Source organism: Schistocerca nitens, chromosome 1, assembly GCF_023898315.1.
Source record: "Schistocerca nitens isolate TAMUIC-IGC-003100 chromosome 1, iqSchNite1.1, whole genome shotgun sequence".
In the NCBI taxonomy this organism is placed as follows: Eukaryota; Metazoa; Arthropoda; class Insecta; order Orthoptera; family Acrididae; genus Schistocerca; species Schistocerca nitens.
This window is the reverse complement of record NC_064614.1, coordinates 930,336,432-930,357,814: the sequence shown is the minus strand read 5'-3', so window position 1 is coordinate 930,357,814 and position 21,383 is coordinate 930,336,432. Positions and strand designations below refer to the sequence as shown.

Sequence of the window (21,383 nt, the reverse complement as noted above, 5' to 3'; positions counted from 1 at the left end):
ATTAGGCTTTCATCTGTCACAATGCTATTCATAAATCTCTTTGTCCACCATAAGATGATCCATACACGGTATTGGCATGCCGCAACAAAATATTCAATATCAATATCAATATCTATGACTCTTTCACCACCATATCCATCAACAGGCTCAAGCCAGTCTTCACCCCAGCTAACATTGAGATGTGAGTTCTATGAGGACACTGGACACATATTATCTTCCACTGCTACCAACTGTGCCTCCAAGTGAACTGCAAGACAACTTGTTTTGCGCACCACATACATTTCACCTCTAAACACCATTGACATTCAGGAGAGGGGGGGATGATGTGGACAGTGATATGAATACTGAATCATCTGCTAAATATTTCACATGTGCAGTATAAATTCTTTGATTCTCCACAATGTCTCTGAGCTAAAAACAAAGTATAGGTACAGATGTTCTTAGCAGTCTTCTGATTATGAGGACCTGTTGTAATTAATTGTTATGTCGTGTGCTTGAATAAATTGCACTTACAAAACTCATAGACTTTTTCCATATAGTTTATACTTCATAAACGCGGTCTGTGCTCTATTTCAAACATTCCCCTTTACCCTGCTATTATTACACTACATGATTCCTCATTTATATAAGACAACAGTGGTATAGAAAACTTTGCATCTCTGACTTTAAAAGGAGAGGTCCAGAATTTGACTACATAAAAATTCTGTACCCTCACACAATTTTTGTTACTAATTAATAACTCAGTTGCACTTGGGCACCTCTGGCACTCCGCTCAGCTTGGTGCCCCAAGTTGTTGCTTATGTTGCCTGGGCATTAAACCAGCCTTGACATCCTTGTGCTATAGAGGCAAAATCCCAGTTATAATAATCACACCAGACCAACACCAGTCATTTTCTTTTTGCTAAAATGTATGAAATAATTATAAAAATAAAGATTGGGAACAACATATTGTATTATTTGATCATGTTCTGAGTACTCTCAACCAACTTGCATTATCTTTATTAACCTCTCTAATATATTTTATGGTAATGATCGAAGCAGAAGAAATTAATCAAAATTTGTGCTGCAGCCAGAACTCAAACCCAGGTCTTCTTGCTTGCTAGGCAGAAATGCTAACCATTAAACCACCACAGTACAATGGTCAACATTGCCGCATGAATTAACCAAGCTGAGTGCCCTCCCCAACACAAACTTCAATTCATATCTTCTGCTTATTTTCGCTTACATTGTCACTAATGCCAGGGCTCTCCAACATTGGAACAGCACCCCAGCATTGGACATAATGGGAAAGTCCTGCACCAAAGGAGATCTAATAGATCTTATAATTAAATGTTTCCCCAAGACATTTAAGTTTCTTCATTATCTACGATAAGGATCAAAGCTGCCATTTCAATGTCAGAGAGCCCTGGCATTAGTAACAACGTAAGGGAAAATAAGCAGAAGATATGAATTGAAGTTTGTGTTGGGGAGGGCACTCATCTTGGGCAGTTTGTGCAGCTATGATGACCATTGTACTGCATTGGTGTAATGGTTAGCATTTCTGCCTAGCAAACAAGAAGATCCAGATTCAAGTCCCAGCTGCAGCACAAATTTTGATTCATTTCTCCTGCTTCAGTGCCTCAGGGAAACGTTTAATTATATTTGATGGTGTTAATAATAATCACCTTTATTGGTATGGAATTCAAAAGAAATTTATGTTGTAAATTCCTGTATAACAAATAGGAAACAACACGTTAGAATCTGGCATACAGGTAGAGTTATTTACAGTAAAGCACCATGTCCTAAAAAGTGTAGTACGTGGAACAGCTTGTTTACATTATAGGTAAATGACCTCCCACAAAATGTAAATCAGTAAGCTTGATTCTACATCTTGCTCTGCTAACCACTGTGCAGTGCATGGCAGAGAATATTTCTTATTGTATCACATATTAAAAGTTTCTGAACACTCCATTTGCATATGGAATGTGTGGAGAATGACTGCTTAAAATACCTCTGTGTGTGCATGGCAATTAGTCTAAACTTGTCTCTGTGGTAGATTCCTCACTTACTACTGGTAGTGGAAAACCTTTCGCCAAATATTTTGCATCTATCTTCAAGCGTACATCAGTTCAGATTTTTCATAATTTCCTTGACACTCTACCATAAGTCAAAAAAAGCTACTGCGGTTCATGCTCCCCTTCTCTGTATACATTCAACATCCCTCTTACAGATGTTTGATGTGGGTCTCACACACTAGAACAGTATTCAAGGAGGGGTCACGCAAGTATTTTGTAAACAATGTCCTTTATGACTAACTACATTTTTCCCAATACACCCACAATAGACTGAAGTCTAGTGTCTGCTTTATCTATGATTCTGCCTATGTGGTTATTACATTTCATATCCTTACATACTGTTACACCCAGATGTTTCTATGAGTTGACAGATTACAGTTGCGGTTTCACTGATATTGTAGTCATAGGATACAATAAATTTTTCATATTATGAAGTGCACAATTTTACATTTCTGAACTTTTAAACAAAACTGCCAACTTCTGCATCACTTCAAATCATCTGATGGAATATTTATGCAGCTTTTTGGATTGTACTTTGTTATAGATAGCTGTCTCCCCCTATGAACCATAGACCTTGTCGTTGGTGGGGAGACTTGCACACCCCAGCAATACAGGTAGCTGTACCATAGGTGCAGCCACAACAGGGGGGTGAATCTGTTGAGAGGCTAGACAAACATGTGGTTCCTGAAGAGGGGCAGCAACTTCTCCCCCCCTTTGGATCTCTGGGCGGGGACTACTCAACAGGATGTCGTTATCAGGAGAAACAAAACTGGCCTTCTACGGATCTGAGCATGGAACATCACATCGCTTAATCATGCAGTTATGTTAGAAAATTTTAAAAAGGGAAGTGGATAGGTTAAAGTTAAATATAGTGGGAATTAGTGAAGTTTGATGGTAGGAGCAACAAGACTTGTGGTCAGGTGAATACAGGGTTATAAATACAAAATCAAATAATGGTAATGCTGGAGTAGGTTTAATAATGAATAAAAAAATAGGAGTACACATAAGCTACTATGAACAGCACAGTGAATGCATTAATGTAGCCAAGATAGACAAGAAGCCCATGCCTACCACAATAGTAAAGTTTATATGCTAACAAGCTCCACAGATGATGAAGAGACTGATGAAATGTATGATGCAATAAAAGAAATTATTCAGACAGTTAAGGGAGATGAAAATTTAATAGTCATGGGTGACTGGAATTCGATAGTGGGAAAAGGAAGAGTAGGAAAATTAGTAGGTGAATATGAACTGTGGTTAAGGAATGAAAGAGGAAGCTGCCTGGTAGAATTTTCCACAGAGCATAACTTAATCATAGCTCATACTTGGTTTAAGAATCATGAAAGAAGGTTGTTTATGTGGAAGAGGTCTGAGGACACTGGATGGTTTCAGATAGATTATATAATGACTAGACAGATACTTAGGAACCAGGTTTTAAATAGACATTTCCAGGGACAGATATGGACTCTGACCACAATTTATTGGTTATGAACTGTAGATTAAAACTGAAGAAACTGCAAAAAGGTAGGAATTTAAGGAGATAGGACCTGGATAAACTGAAAGAACCAGAGGTTATAGAGTTTCAGAGAGAGCATTAGGGAATGATTGACAAGAAAGAGGGAAGAAATACAGTAGAAGAAGAATGGTTAGCTTTGAGAGATGAAATAGTGAAGGCAGCAGAGGATGAAGTAAGTAAAAAGCTGAGGACTAGTAGAAACCCTTGGGTAACAGAAGAGATATTAAATTTGGTTGATGAAAGGAGAAAATATAAAAATGTGGTAAATGAATCAGGTGAAAAGGAGTACAAATGTCTTGAAAATGAGATCAACAGGAAGTGTAAAATGGCTAAGCACAGATGACGAGAGGACAAATGTGAGAATTTAGAGGCACATATCACTACGTGTAAGGTAGATTCTGCCTACAGAAAATTAAAGAGAGCTATGGAGAAAAAAGGACCACCTGTACGATATCAAGAGCACAGATGGAAAACCAGTCCTGAGCATAGAAGGAGCAGGGTGATGTACTTGAGGGCAGTATTATGGAAATGGAAGATGCCATAAATGAAGATAAAATGGGAGATATGATACTGTGTCCAGAATCTGACAGAGCACTGGCACTGGAGTAGATAACATTCCATTAGAAATATTGATAGCTTTGGGAGAGCCAGACATGACGAAACTCTAACATCTGGTGAGCAAAATGTGTGAGAGACAGGTGAAATACCCTCAGACTTCAAGAAGAATATAATAATTCCAATCTCAAAGAAAGCAGGTGTCGTCAGGTGTCATAATCACTGAAATTATTGAAATTAGTTTAATAAGTCATGTTTGCAAAATACTAACACGAATTCTTTACAAACAAATGGAAAACTGGTAGAAGCCAACCTCAGGGAAGATCAGTTTAGATTCTGCAGAAATGTAGAGACACGCAAGGCAATGCTGGCCCTACAACTTATCTTAGAAGATAGATTAATGAAAGGCAAACCTACATTTTTAGCATTTGCAGACTTAGAGAAAGCTTCTAACAATGTTGAATGGAATACACTCTTTCAAATTCTGAAAGTGACAGGGGTAAGATACAGGGAGCAAAAGGCTAATTTACAATTTATACAAAAACCATATGGCAGTTATAAGAGCCGAGGGGTTTGAGAGGGGAGCGAGACAGGGTTGTATCCTATCCCTGATGTTATTCAATCTGTATACTGAGCAAGCAGTAAAGGAAACAAAAGAAAAATGAGGAGTAGGAATTAAAATCAATGGAGAAGAAATAAAAACTTTGAGGTTTTCCAACGACACTGTAATCCTGTCAGAAACAGCAAAGGACCTGGAAGAGAAGCTGAACGGAATGGACAGGGTCTTGAAAGGAGGATATAAGATGAACATCAACAAAAGCTAAACGAGGATAATGGAATGTAGTCGAATTAAATCAGGTGATGCTGAGAGAATTAGATTAGGAAATGAGACACTTAAACTAATAGATGAGTTTTGCTATTTGGGAAGAAAAATAACTGATGGTTCCTAAGAAGAGAAATTTGTTAACTTTGAGTGCAGGTTTAAATGTCAGGGGGTCTTTTTTGAAAGTATTTGTATGGAGTGTAGCCATGAATGGAAGTGAAACATGGACGATAAATAGTTTAGACAAAAAGAGAATAGAAGCTTTTGAAATGTGGTGCTGCAGAAGAATGCTGAAGATTAGATGGGTAGATCACATAACTAATGAGTAGGTACTGAATAGAATTGGGGAGAAGAGGAATTTGTGGCACAACTTGACTAGAAGAAGGGATCGGTTGGTAGGACATGTTCTGAGGCATCAAGGGATCACCAATTTAGTATTGGAGGGTAAAAATCATAGAGGGAGACAAGAGATTAATACACTAAGCAGATTCAGAAGGATGTAGGTTGCAGTAGTTATTCAGCGATGAAGAAGCTTGCACAGGATAGAGGAGCATGGAGAGCTACATCAAACCAGTCTCTGGACTGAAGACCACAACATCAACATAAATAAATAACAGACAGATGTTACTATTAATGTTGCATGTGAGGTCATTATATGACATGAACAGCAAGGCCCCCAACACATTTTCTTGGGGAACTCTTGATATTACTTCTAGACCACTAATAACTCTACACACAAGATAACATGCTGTATCATCTCTGCTAACAAATCATCAGTACAGTCACAAATTTAATTTGATACACCATATGATAGTACTTTTGTTATTAAATGTAGGTGAGATGGTGATTCAAATGCTTTTTGAAAATCAAGAAATACTGCATCTGATTGCCTTGGTTGATGGCTTTCAGGATATCTTTTGAGAAAATGGGTTTCACATGACTAATGTTTTCAGAATCCATGGTGGTTGGCTTGAAGGAGTCATTTTGTAAAAGGTATCTCATTACATTTGAGCTCAGAATGTGTTATAAGATTCTATAGCATATGGATCTCAATCATATTGGATAATAATCTTGTGGATCACATAAGAAGCCTGCCTCATAGATGGGTGTGCCTGTGCTTTTTTCAAACTACTCAGCACAGTTTTTGTGGAGGGGAACCATGACTATTATGGTTAAAAGAGGGGATAATTCACTTATAAATTCTGTATAGAATGTGACAGAGGTTCATTTGTAGTCTGGAGCTTTGTTCAATTTGCTCTTAATCTCTATTTAATCTTTCCAGTTTTTATCAGATGTTTCTCAAGAGTGGAGACATTAATATCACCAATGAATATACTGAGGAAGACTGAGACTAAAATGCACATCTAGTGATCCTCATTTAGTTTTATCACAGTCTTTCACAAAATAGCTTTAAAAATGCTGGCATGTATCTTAAAAATCCTGCAGCTGCTTCCTTCCCCATCTTCCTTCCAACCAAATTAGTGCTCTGTGTCTAATGGCCTCAATGTAGATGAAGTATTAGACGAAAAACTTCCTTTCTTCTGTTTACTCATTATGATCTTCCTGTTTCCCTCTGAACTCTTAGTACAAAGACCACAAATTTAAAATGTGTATGAAAATTTTGAACATACAGGGTATGAGATGCAGAACGAAAATAGAAGTAGAAAAGAAGTAGATACACAGGTTACGTGAAGGGATAGGGGAGACTGAGGACAGCAGCAAAAGAGAGGTCAGGTATAGGTAGCCAATGGAGAAGAAATAAATAATAGATTAAACTGAAAGTAAATAAGAAGAAAGATATAGATACACAGCACAGAGAATACAATGACAAGACATGATGAAGTAACTCTGTCTAACCCATTTTTGTGGCCTGAAATATGTTTCCAAAGAACTGCAATCATATTGGATAATAATATTGTGGATCACATAAGAAGCCTGCCTCATAGATGGGTGTGCCTGTGCTTTTTTCAAACTACTCAGCACAGTTTTTGTGGAGGGGAACCATGACTATTATGGTTAAAAGAGGGGATAATTCACTTATAAATTCTGTATAGAATGTGACAGAGGTTCATTTGTAGTCTGGAGCTTTGTTCAATTTGCTCTTAATCTCTATTTAATCTTTCCAGTTTTTATCAGATGTTTCTCAAGAGTGGAGACATTAATATCACCAATGAATATACTGAGGAAGACTGAGACTAAAATGCACATCTAGTGATCCTCATTTAGTTTTATCACAGTCTTTCACAAAATAGCTTTAAAAATGCTGGCATGTATCTTAAAAATCCTGCAGCTGCTTCCTTCCCCATCTTCCTTCCAACCAAATTAGTGCTCTGTGTCTAATGGCCTCAATGTAGATGAAGTATTAGACGAAAAACTTCCTTTCTTCTGTTTACTCATTATGATCTTCCTGTTTCCCTCTGAACTCTTAGTACAAAGACCACAAATTTAAAATGTGTATGAAAATTTTGAACATACAGGGTATGAGATGCAGAACGAAAATAGAAGTAGAAAAGAAGTAGATACACAGGTTACGTGAAGGGATAGGGGAGACTGAGGACAGCAGCAAAAGAGAGGTCAGGTATAGGTAGCCAATGGAGAAGAAATAAATAATAGATTAAACTGAAAGTAAATAAGAAGAAAGATATAGATACACAGCACAGAGAATACAATGACAAGACATGATGAAGTAACTCTGTCTAACCCATTTTTGTGGCCTGAAATATGTTTCCAAAGAACTGCAATCATATTGGATAATAATATTGTGGATCACATAAGAAGCCTGCCTCATAGATGGGTGTGCCTGTGCTTTTTTCAAACTACTCAGCACAGTTTTTGTGGAGGGGAACCATGACTATTATGGTTAAAAGAGGGGATAATTCACTTATAAATTCTGTATAGAATGTGACAGAGGTTCATTTGTAGTCTGGAGCTTTGTTCAATTTGCTCTTAATCTCTATTTAATCTTTCCAGTTTTTATCAGATGTTTCTCAAGAGTGGAGACATTAATATCACCAATGAATATACTGAGGAAGACTGAGACTAAAATGCACATCTAGTGATCCTCATTTAGTTTTATCACAGTCTTTCACAAAATAGCTTTAAAAAATGCTGGCATGTATCTTAAAAATCCTGCAGCTGCTTCCTTCCCCATCTTCCTTCCAACCAAATTAGTGCTCTGTGTCTAATGGCCTCAATGTAGATGAAGTATTAGACGAAAAACTTCCTTTCTTCTGTTTACTCATTATGATCTTCCTGTTTCCCTCTGAACTCTTAGTACAAAGACCACAAATTTAAAATGTGTATGAAAATTTTGAACATACAGGGTATGAGATGCAGAACGAAAATAGAAGTAGAAAAGAAGTAGATACACAGGTTACGTGAAGGGATAGGGGAGACTGAGGACAGCAGCAAAAGAGAGGTCAGGTATAGGTAGCCAATGGAGAAGAAATAAATAATAGATTAAACTGAAAGTAAATAAGAAGAAAGATATAGATACACAGCACAGAGAATACAATGACAAGACATGATGAAGTAACTCTGTCTAACCCATTTTTGTGGCCTGAAATATGTTTCCAAAGAACTGCAATCATATTGGATAATAATATTGTGGATCACATAAGAAGCCTGCCTCATAGATGGGTGTGCCTGTGCTTTTTTCAAACTACTCAGCACAGTTTTTGTGGAGGGGAACCATGACTATTATGGTTAAAAGAGGGGATAATTCACTTATAAATTCTGTATAGAATGTGACAGAGGTTCATTTGTAGTCTGGAGCTTTGTTCAATTTGCTCTTAATCTCTATTTAATCTTTCCAGTTTTTATCAGATGTTTCTCAAGAGTGGAGACATTAATATCACCAATGAATATACTGAGGAAGACTGAGACTAAAATGCACATCTAGTGATCCTCATTTAGTTTTATCACAGTCTTTCACAAAATAGCTTTAAAAAATGCTGGCATGTATCTTAAAAATCCTGCAGCTGCTTCCTTCCCCATCTTCCTTCCAACCAAATTAGTGCTCTGTGTCTAATGGCCTCAATGTAGATGAAGTATTAGACGAAAAACTTCCTTTCTTCTGTTTACTCATTATGATCTTCCTGTTTCCCTCTGAACTCTTAGTACAAAGACCACAAATTTAAAATGTGTATGAAAATTTTGAACATACAGGGTATGAGATGCAGAACGAAAATAGAAGTAGAAAAGAAGTAGATACACAGGTTACGTGAAGGGATAGGGGAGACTGAGGACAGCAGCAAAAGAGAGGTCAGGTATAGGTAGCCAATGGAGAAGAAATAAATAATAGATTAAACTGAAAGTAAATAAGAAGAAAGATATAGATACACAGCACAGAGAATACAATGACAAGACATGATGAAGTAACTCTGTCTAACCCATTTTTGTGGCCTGAAATATGTTTCCAAAGAACTGCAATCATATTGGATAATAATATTGTGGATCACATAAGAAGCCTGCCTCATAGATGGGTGTGCCTGTGCTTTTTTCAAACTACTCAGCACAGTTTTTGTGGAGAGGAACCATGACTATTATGGTTAAAAGAGGGGATAATTCATTTCTAAATTCTGTATAGAATGTGATAGAGGTTCATTTGTAGTCTGGAGCTTTGTTCAATTTGCTCTTAATCTCTATTTAATCTTTCCAGTTTTTATCAGATGTTTCTCAAGAGTGGAGACATTAATATCACCAATGAATATACTGAGGAAGACTGAGACTGAAATGCACATCTAGTGATCCTCATTTAGTTTTACCACAGTCTTTCCCAAAATAGCTTTAAAAAATGCTGGCATGTATCTTAAAAATCCTGCAGCTGCTTCCTTCCCCATCTTCCTTCCAACCAAATTAGTGCTCTGTGTCTAATGGCCTCAATGTAGATGAAGTGTTAGACAAAAAACTTCCTTTCTTCTGTTTACTCATTATGATCTTCCTGTTTCCCTCTGCACTCTTAGTACAAAGACCACAAATTTAAAATGTGTAGAAAATTTTGAACGTACAGGGTATTAGATGCAGAACGAAAATTTAGGTAGAAAAGAAATAGATACACAGGTTACGTGAAGGGATAGGGGAGACTGAGGACAGCAGCAAAAGAGAGGTCAGGTATAGGTAGCCAATGGAGAAGAAATAAATAATAGATTAAACTGAAAGTAAATAAGAAGAAAGATATAGATACACAGCACAGAGAATACAATGACAAGACATGATGAAGTAACTCTGTCTAACCCATTTTTGTGGCCTGAAATATGTTTCCAAAGAACTGCGATCCTCCATTTCCTGCCCCCTCCCCTCCCCCCCTTTCGGATCCTCATTACTCTAAGTAACTTCCTCCTACATGGAGATGTCTCATCATTTCCTTGAAATCTTGTTATATTTAGAGATATGACTTTATTGTGAGGTTCATATCTACTGAACACCTACCACAGTACCACAAGTTTATACGCCAACTAGCTAGATGAAGAAGAGATTGGTAAGTCATGGTTCCAAAATTTTGACATGAATTATTTACAGAAGAATGGAAAACTGGTAGAAGTCTCAGTTCCAGAGATACGTAGGAACACACAAGGCAATACTGACTCTTTGTCTTATTTTAGAACATAGGTTGAAGAAAGGTGAACTGACACTTACAGCATTTATAGATTTAAAGAAAGCTTTTTTCATAGTTTACTGGACTACACTTGAATTTTTCATTTAGCAGGGACAAAACACAGGGAGTGAAAGATTATTTACAACTTGTATAAAAGCTAGCCTGAAGTTACAAGAATTGAAAAACATGAAAGAAGTAGCAGTAGTTGAGAACGGCATAAGCAGGGCTGTAGCCTATTACCAATGTTACTCAGTTTCTACATTGAGCAAACAGTAAAGTAAACAAAGTAGAAGTTTGGAAAGGGAATTAAAGTTCAGGGTGAACAAACAAAAATTTTGAGAATTGCTGATGACATTGTGATTCTGTCAGAGACAGCAAAATACTTAGAAGAGTAGCTGAATGGAATGGATAGCGTATTTTAAAATGATAATAAGGGGAACATTAAAATAGTGAAACAAGAGCAACCGAGTATAGGCAAATTAAATCAGGCTAATTGGGCAGCAAAGTAACTGATGATGGGTGAAATTGGGGGGATATAGAATGCAGACTGGAAATAGCAAGAAAAGCATTTTTGGAAAAGAGGACGCTGTTAGCATGCAGTATAAATTTGGTGTTAGAAAGTCTTTCCTGAAGGTTTTTGTCTGGAGTGTAGCCTTGTACAGAAGTGAAATATGGACAATAAATTTAAATATGGTGCTCTCTGTTGTATTGCACCTATATTTGTTTGACATGAAGCTTATTATGTTGACAAATGTATGTTTACAATGAAATATTACTGTGAATGTAAAATCATTGTATACAAATATGCATCAATGGAGTAAGCTTTCGTGTCAATTAAATACAGATCCAAATATGATAGTGGGCACCACACATAAATTTATGAAGGGTTATAACAATAGAAAAACTGAAAAACAACCTCAACAAAGTACTCCAGGACACTATATTGTAAGATCTAAAATGTAAGGCAAATAAAAAAGAAAAATGGTAGAATATGCTGCAGATAATTTAGGGTGTGACACTACAGAAAGCAAAGTGGCAACCTGTGGATTTGAACTCCACTCATCCCAAATATAAGTCCACTGTTTTAAGCTCTGCACCACTCCACTTGATAAGCAATAAATCTGTAGCTTAGTCAAGTTGTGAGGCGGCACTGGCCATATTTGCAGGTTCCTTTCTAGCTAATCAATATGTTCTGTGTGCTGGCCACAGTACAGATTTTTTTTATTTTTATTTATTTTTTTAGTGCAGATTGATTTCTGAATTTTATATCATATGTGTTACCAGCTTACCAGCTACAAATGATATAACCTCCTCTTCTGTTAATGATACACCCTGCTGTTTGACAACATATGCCAAAGGAAGTTCACCGGCCTCTACATCTGGTACTGATGTAACTGCAGCATCTTTTATTTTTGGATGTGATAGTAGTACAGCCTCCAGCTCTGCTGGTGGTACCTGTAATAGAGTTTCTTCTTTGCTTACTGACAGTTTACATCAAAATTTATCTATATGCAATATTTGGTGTCATAAAGAACAGTAATACAGATAGACACTAATGTTTATGAAAATTGTAACACTTAGAATGAATGGCTCAAATGAAGCCAACACCACAGGAGTTCAAGAGCAATATAAAAGCAATAAGTAATTGAGATTTCAGACAGGTGGTGTACATATAGGCCCAGCAGTACCCTATCTTGTTTGGTCTTAGAGGTTAGTACTCCATTAGTGAAGGGGCATTAGATGAAGTGTAAATTAAATGCGTATGCCAGTGCCGGTATCCCTAGATGATGTCAAATGGAAAAAAATACCAGTATACTGGTGAGATCAAATGGAGTAGACTAACCTGTCTCCAGGAAATAAGTTTGTCAAATGCGACAGTTTAGTTCATACTAGGTATGCTACCAAGCCAGTGTTATGTGCATGAAACCACAAAATGGAAGAGGATCACATGCAGCAAAGAATAGGTATTGGTCTATGCTATAGATCTCAGTACATAATGACTACAATCTTATCCACATGGCTATATCTGCCCAACCAGCTTTGTTCACCATGCTGACTTGATGCTAAAGCACTGTTGTGGATGTGTTCATGTTTATGCAAACTGTTTGGCATTGTCTGCAGTGGGATGGACAGTTGCTACGCATGCCACTACAATGGCTTCCATTATCTGGAAAACAAGGGGGGAAAAATGTCAAACTGACATGGCGTGTCAGTGTCATTTCTGGCATACTAAGTAGCAAAATATAGTGCTTCTGGAGAAGTCGCCTTGCAGCCTGCCCTACAAATATGGCCACCTTCTTGTGGATGTTATTGTGATCACAGCTTGGCAGCGTGCACTGATGAGTGGCTCTCCAGATAAATTTCAAGTGTGACGATCTGAGGTGTCTCTGTATACAACATGTGATCTTGACTCTAACATATTGACAGAAATCGGAAATAAAACATCTACACAACATGTTTTAGAGCACTAGCTATTCCTCCTCCTTCAGGTAACTTCAGATTTGATATATCAGCAGTACAGTGCTGATCCACATGTGGAAAGGAATATACAATTCTTCTTCAAATGATAGGCACCACTGCTTCATTGATATGCTTGTTCACCTGACATTTTGTCCATCAAACATATCTGGGATATCATCAGTTAGAAACTTATCCATCATGTTCTCTTATTGATTGATGTTGATGCTTTGTGAACTCTACATCTACATCTGCATTTATACTCTGGAAATAACTGTGAAGTGCATGGCAGAGGGTACTTTGCACTGTACTATTTTTTTGTTAAATTTATTTATTTTCATGTTTTGCATGATGGCTTTTGCAAATGTCAGAGGTAATAGTGTTAAAAAATATTTATACTTACAAATTATGTTACTTACAACAACTGATGCATCTTATATCTATTTTATATACTTATTGCTTTACAGCTGATGATGCTATTGATTCATATCACAACAGGGACTGTGTGTGTGTGTGTGTGTGTGTGTGTGTGTGTGTGTGTGTGTGTGTGCTGTGCATGGATAAATGTTGGAGTGTTATGGATGGAAGGTTTTTAATTATGATGTGTTCTACTCTATGAACGTCACCCGGATGCATGTGCATACCAACTTTCCATTATTAATAATCTGTGATCGCCATTCTTTAAGTTAATTACTTTTGTTGACTGCTACGCAGTGCCACTAGACCATGATGAGTGACTCCTTTGCCTTCTGCAGTGTGGGTGGATACTGAAAGATAGCTCTGATCTGACCAACCTACTAAGTAACATAAACGTGTTCTGTGGTAGCTCTTCAGTATTTTATGTGCAATGTTTTCCATGGACAGCTGCAGTTACAATGATGGCTAAACAGATCTCTCTTGCTATGTAGCTCATAACAGATTACTACAGACAGCTCTCATAATGATTTTTCAGTCGTTTCCTGATTTTGACATTATCGTCAGTGCTTTTTGCTCTGTGGCTTCCAAGGTACCACCAAGCCATGACACCAAAGTGTCAGTGTGCATCCACAGGAGGTGGAGATGCACATTTGGCATAGTGTCTTGTTGATATACTGAGATGCCTTCCTTTTGCATCCATCTGCATGTATATCAAACGAGGGTACGTGCAGTGGGAGTTTTACCCTTAGCAACTACCTAAACTACATCTTTAGTTGTTGGCCTATGTGGTAAACAGTGGAACATAAAATTCAGGGTTATTACAAATGATTGAAGCGATTTCACAGCTCTACAATAACTTTATTATTTGAGATATTTTCACAATGCTTTGCACACACATACAAAAACTCAAAAAGTTTTTTTAGGCATTCACAAATGTTCGATATGTGCCCCTTTAGTGATTCGGCAGACATCAAGCCGGTAATCAAGTTCCTCCCACACTCGGCGCAGCATGTCCCCATCAATGAGTTCGAAAGCATTGTTGATGCGAGCTCGCAGTTCTGGCACGTTTCTTGGTAGAACCCCACAGAAAGAAATCGCATGGGGTTAAGTTGGGAGAGCGTGGAGGCCATGACATGAATTGCTGATCATGATCTCCACCACGACCGATCCATCGGTTTTCCAATCTCCTGTTTAAGAAATGCCAAACATCATGATGGAAGTGCGGTGGAGCACCATCCTGTTGAAAGATGAAGTCGGCGCTGTCGGTCTCCAGTTGTAGCATGAGCCAATTTTCCAGCATGTCCAGATACATGTGTCCTGTAAAGTTTTTTTCGCAGAAGAAAAAGGGGCCGTAAACTTTAAACCGTGAGATTGCACAAAACACGTTAACTTTTGGTGAATTGCGAATCTGCTGCACGAATGCGTGAGGATTCTCTACCGCCCAGATTCGCACATTGTGTCTGTTCACTTCACCATAAAGAAAAAATGTTGCTTCATCACTGAAAACAAGTTTCGCACTGAACTCATCCTCTTCCATGAGCTGTTGCAACCGCGCCGAAAATTCAAAGCGTTTGACTTTGTCATCGGGTGTCAGGGCTTGTAGCAATTGTAAACGGTAAGGCTTCTGCTTTAGCCTTTTCCGTAAGATTTTCCAAACCGTCGGCTGTGATACGTTTAGCTCCCTGCTTGCTTTATTCGTCGACTTCTGCGGGCTACACGTGAAACTTGCCCGCACGCGTTCAACCGTTTCTTCGCTCACTGCAGGCTGACCCGTTGATTTCCCCTTACAGAGGCATCCAGAAGCTTTACACTGCGCATACCATCGCCAAATGGAGTTAGCAGTTGGTCGATCTTTGTTGAACTTCGTCCTGAAGTGTCGTTGCACTGTTATGACTGACTGATGTGAGTGCATTTCAAGCATGACATACGCTTTCTCGGCTCCTGTCGCCATTTTGTCTCACTGCGCTCTCGAGCGCTCTGGCGGCAGAAAGCTGAAGTGCGGCTTCAGCCGAACAAAACTTTATGAGTTTTTCTACGTATCTGTAGTGTGTCGTGACCATATGTCAATGAATGGAGCTACAGTGAATTTATGAAATCGCTTCAATCATTTGTAATAGCTCTGTATGTAGGAAAAGATAGATTGCTGCTTACTGTAAAGAAGACACGCTAAGTTGCAGACAGGCACAATTAAAAACTCTTACACACAAGCCTTCAGCTTCAGCCTTCATCAGAAAAAGAGACATACACACCATTCATTGACGCAAGCAAGAGCACCTCACCCACACATGACTGCCATCTCTGACAGCTCAGGCCAGGTGGTCATGTATGCTTGAAGTGTGATTACTTGTGTGAATGGTGTGTATTTCTCTTTTTGCAATGAAGGCTGAAGCTAAAGGTTTATGTGTAAGTGTCTGTAACTGTGGCTGTCTGCAACTTAGCTCAACCAGGCCTGACCTGCTGGAGTTGGCAGTCACATGTACATGAGGTGTGCTTGCTTGTGTGAATGAATGGTATGTCTTTCTCTTTTTCCGATGAAGGCTGAAGCTGCAAGCTTATGTGTAAGTGTCTTTTAATTGTGCTTGTCTGCAGGTTAGTGTGTTATATTTACAGTAAGCAGCAACCTCTCTTTTCCTACATTGTTGATATTCCTACCTGGAGTTTCCTTTATTTGGAAGTGGGACATGTTACTCCATAGAATCCGTTACACCACAATGTGTGTGTGTGTGTGTGTGTGTGTGTGTGTGTGTGTGTGTGTGCACAATGTGTGTGTGTGTGTGTGTGTGTGTGTGTGTGTGTGTGTGGACACACGTGCATGTGTGCATGTGCATGTTTCTTCATGTGATAAAGGACTTCGTCTGATAGAGAAATAATATCCAACAGTCCATTTTTAAATGTCCCTGTCTGCTGCTCAACATCACCTCTATGTGGCAAGTAATAGTCTATCCTAATCCATACTGTTATTGTTATTAAATCCTGGATTCTCCAGTGTTTAAAGATTATAGACTTGTATTCCTTATGTTTTACCTAGCCAACATAACTGAAATGAAAAATGCTTATATCTGATTATTTACCTGTGAATGTACAATGCTGACCACTAAAATTTGAACACCATGAAGACGACAGGCAATAATGTAAGGTTGACTTAAGTGTACTGCATGCCTGGGTATGCAAGTGATTAGCATTTCAGCAAAACCATGCCATGTAATAATGTACATAAGTGAAGACTGTGCAACTGCTGTTTCATTCAAAAATTGCTTTTGAACATGAGGTGTTTGTGAGAAAATTGTGTTGTGCCTTGTGTAACAAGGAGAAAGATCTACCAGCATGTGTAGGATTGTGGTCTATCAAAACTGGTTTATAATTCCACAATATTGCTGCTAACAGTAGTCAGGATTCCATGACTGCCATGCAAATATGATATCAATTGGTTCAGAAGGACTATACTTAGTGAAATGTCAGCTCCAAATTGCCCCAATACAGTTAATGGCTAGGGAGGACAGACACATTGTTCATGCAGGCTCATACAACCATGTCATACACATGCAGTCCACAAATGGGCTTGTTTCCAATGAGAAATATTCACATGATGAGTGCGAAGATATCTGGAGCACCACAGACTGTCAGTGCAGTGGCCATTGTTGCAACCTCCCTCAACATAGTAGCAGAGAAACACATCAGCAATGGGGCATAAAATGACAACAATCGATACAGAAGTGGCATCATGTTGTTTTTAAAGATGAGTCATACAAGGAACCACTTGAGTGCAAGGCCACAAGTTCAGTCTGTAGTAAGGCTCATGTGAAAATGTTGTGTTAACAATTATGACAGGAAACGTATTAGCTGCTAATGATTCACCATTTGCTCTGGAGGTTGATAGAAAATGAGAGTCCAGGAGGTGCAGAGATCAACCTTCTAAGAAATATATGTATTACACTTTTCAAAATGGACAATGTCGACATCCAAGAAATGTTTAAAACAAACCATTAACTTGCACCATGAACACCAAATAAAAAAATGGTATGACACAGTAATCACAAAAGTTCGCACCATTGAGATTGAGTGCAAGCTCCTTGGGAGTTACAAACCATGCAGGATGTTCAGCTAAGTACCCAGTCTTAAAGAATGCATATAGAATCACAATGGTGGAGCACAGTAATGGAATGTGATGTTGTGCAACTGAACGTGAAACAGTCTGGTATGGAGCTTATCATGAAACTGACTATTCCTTAAAGCGTAGCAGCAGATAGTGCTAGAAAAAGTTTTATAAGCATGGAAAAAATGAACATTCAGAGCTGAATTTATCCAATGGTTCCAGGTGGTGTGAACTGCAGTGTCACACACTTTTCAGGAGGGATAGTTCACTCCAAACGAATATGATTTATATACATAGAGCAGAAATCGAGAAAATGCAAGCTGTTTTGACCAGCTATTGCCCAAAGACAGTGCTTATACCATAGTTGCAGGTCTCTTACATCCATTTTACCATTCTCAACTACTGTGATGTAAATATTCCCTAATGCCCTTGCAATATCACACAGCACAAAAAACAATCATAAGGTCAGAGCACTGCCAACTTCTTGCAGCATAATAAATAACTTTCCAGTCAATTTACTGTCCAGGTTAACAGTTGGCATAATTGCATATGAATGTGTTAAGGCATTGATGTTAGTTGATCTTAATACTTCTCTCTCGGTACCTCTAATTTCCTGGGTTCCTTTCATATGCATTTGCTCTTCAAATTGCAAATACTCAGAGTAGAAAACAAATTCCTTACTAAATGAGAGGATAGGTTTGTTTATCTCACCTACAAATTTTCAGGCCGATGCTGTAGTTTTCTGTGCACCATCAAGTTGATGTTTTGTTTGAAATTTCGTTATTTTATGTCTTCCAATTCTGTAGCACTGTTTGAAGTTATGCAACAATCCACTGTTTCCCTTGAAATCACTGTAATCTATGTTGCAAGCAATTTTATGTGCAGAGCGTAATAGCTCACTATCATGCACATCCTATAAATCGTATCGATCATTCTTGAAATGCGCAAACACCAGTTTTTGTAACAAGTGTGCCTTGTCCTCCCTTGAATATTCACAGTTTTTCATATGCACTATGTGGTCATATTGCTATGGACTTATTCTAAATCTGTTTGTAATTGTTTCTTTACTATGATGCAGACGGTGTTCCATGTACGCAATTATGTTTAGAATCTGTTCCTTGGACAATGATCATCTTTACTACGTTTAACTGGAGATGGGATTTGTGGACAATGAACTACATGGCTCAATACCTGTTTCAGTATCACTTTCACTTGTTAAGCATATATCATCATCATTGTATTCCTCATGTACATTGTCCACACAGTCAAGTCATGTACAACACCACACATGCCACACTCATCTTGCAGAAACGCTAATATTCCATCTTCCACTTTTTTCTCACTCTATGAAATTCATTGGATTCCTTTTTGATGAAATGTCAACTTTGGCAACTGTTGTTTTAGATATAATGCAATGTTTCCTATGTTTATCGTTGCCAATGTTCTGCTTTGTATCAACACAAATAGCACTGTATCACTGTTACGAGTTACTCTTTGTGTAAGTAGTTCAACTATGCTCCATGGCCTCATACTGTGCTTACAATTGGATGCCTCTAGTTCTGCCCTCAGTTGCCATTAGCAGCCAGTATTGTGGTTGCATGGTACTCAATATGTTGGGGCATGTTGAATGCCATAAACATCATTGGCCTTTTGCAACTTCGCACTCATGGGATTCCTTGTCAATTCTGTATATAGAATCATGATGGGTGTATCCATGTGTTAAGGCTCTGAGGAGAACAAACATTGCCAAACTGCATTTGTCATTGTTGTATGGATCCAAAATCTGGTGAGATGAATTGATGTGCCATGATCATCTCTGTTTCATGTAGCTAGTAATTTGGACACCAGGCATAAGTTTTCTGACAAGTTAAGGCCAGTGACTGTGCCTGGGACCCCGTGACCATAGACATTCACAAGGGGTGCCACTCCACCCCCCTCCCCTGCTCCTCCCCCTCCCAGCAGAATCTGGAGCACTGATTTTTATTGCAGTTAAATATCAACATAATCTACCTACAACAAACACTGAGTAATATCTATGAGTTAATTTATGGGATACAATATGTTTCTTGTGTTACCAATAAAATTTAGTTCTTGTGGGATGATAAGTCTTGAAAATGACCACCTCATTTATATCAGAAATGGCAATTTTAGAGTTTTACCTACTGCCACCCACAACCCACCCCGACCACCATCCCCAGATATTACCTTGTCAGCCCCAGCACCATCCCTAGCTAAATTTCTACAAGTTCCTCTGTCTGTCATGTGTATGACGTTATGTCTCTCACAAGATAGTGCAAGACTTCACTGATAGTGAAGATGGCAGCTAGTGTCCTTCCAGAAAAGCATAAATTTTGCCGTAAAACAGAAATGTGTGAAAATTGTAAGGACAAAATTACGAAACTGAATGAATGCATAATGAGCTTACAGTTCATAATTGGTAGCTTGAAAATGGATATTTTGAAAATACAACAAGAAAATAGTGAGCTGAACATGCTAAAACGTGCGCGAGATAGTTCGTCCATTATAGAAAAGTGGTCAAATGTAAAGTGCAATAACAGCAAGACAAAAGTGCAAAATCAGAAAACCTGTGAAATTAACCCAAGCTTTGTGCACAAAAACACATTTCAAGTACTTTCAACTGTCAATAGTGAAAATGCAACATATAGTTCACATGAATGATGGGAAAAGCAAAAAGGCCCTGTGAATAAGGTAGGAGAAGGAAATTTTTTGACGCAAACAAGCATGAATGAGGTAAATGTAAATGTGCCAAACAAAAATTGTGCCAAAGCACTTAATAAAACAATATAAAATGATTCCCACAGTGTGAACTTCAATAACAGCAAACTGTTTGTGCCTTCAGAAAGCCATGGTAATGAACTTGCGAGTATGCTAAAAAAAAAAAAACAGCTAAAACATATTCGTGTGGTATAGTGAAACCAGGAGGCCCACTTGGTGAAATTAAAAAAATGACTGCATTAACAGAGGTAAAAAATCTGCACAATAAAGACTTTGTTGTACTTCTGGGAGGAGCTAACGACATCTACAAAAATGAAATAGTGAGTGCTACAGCCGGCCAGTGTGGCCGAGCGGTTCTAGGCACTTCAGTCTAGAACCGCACGACCGCTACGGTTGCAGGTTCGAATCCTGCCTTGGTCATGGATGTATGTGATGTCCTTAGGTTAGTTAGGTTTAAGTAGTTCTAAGTTCTAGGGGACTGAGGACCTCAGATGTTAAGTCCCATAGTGCTCAGAGCCATTTGAACCATTTTTTGAGTGCTACACATGATCTTAAACACTGTCTGAGAAACCTCACTCATACAAATTTAGTAATGGTCAATATTCCACATTGCGATGATCTTGTAAGATGGGCATGTGTTAATAGGGAAATAAAAAGTGCCAACAATCAGTTTGCAAAGATCTGCAGACATTTTAAAAATGTGAAATGTGTTTATATAATCAATACTGGATATAGATTCACACACAACATGGACTTCACCTGAATGGCTTGGGGAAAGAATATCTGGCAAACCTGATAACCAAGGAAATAAAAAATGACCAAAATAAATTCAAAACCAAAATGATAATTGCATCACCATCACCAGACTCCATAACAAAAGCACTTCAAAAAGAGGTAAAAGCATTAGAACCATCATCAGCAACAGCAAAGCGTGTAAAAAAAGATGAAGTGTTAACAGAAAGAGCAATGGGCAGTGATTTGAACGACAAGAGAACTACAGTTCCTCATCATCCAAATATGTTTTTAGACAAAAACAAGAAAAATGAGAAGACTCCAAGTTCACAAGAAAGCAGAGCAGCAGTGGCAGAACCAATATTTGAAGTGTCAGAAAGAGCACCACCACCACCACCACCACC

The 21,383-nt window shown here is 38.2% G+C and overlaps 1 protein-coding gene across 2 annotated transcripts in view; it reads right to left on the bottom strand.

Annotated features, from left to right (window-relative positions):
* The window catches only part of LOC126193408 (luciferin 4-monooxygenase), a 226,275-nt gene that overhangs the window by 7,908 nt on the left and 196,984 nt on the right, over window positions 1-21,383 (bottom strand). For both annotated transcript variants that reach the window (XM_049932684.1, XM_049932685.1), the window contains exon 8: window positions 11,834-11,999. In XM_049932684.1, coding sequence (XP_049788641.1) covers window positions 11,834-11,999 — 166 coding nt within the window. The remainder of the gene's footprint in view (window positions 1-11,833; window positions 12,000-21,383) is intronic.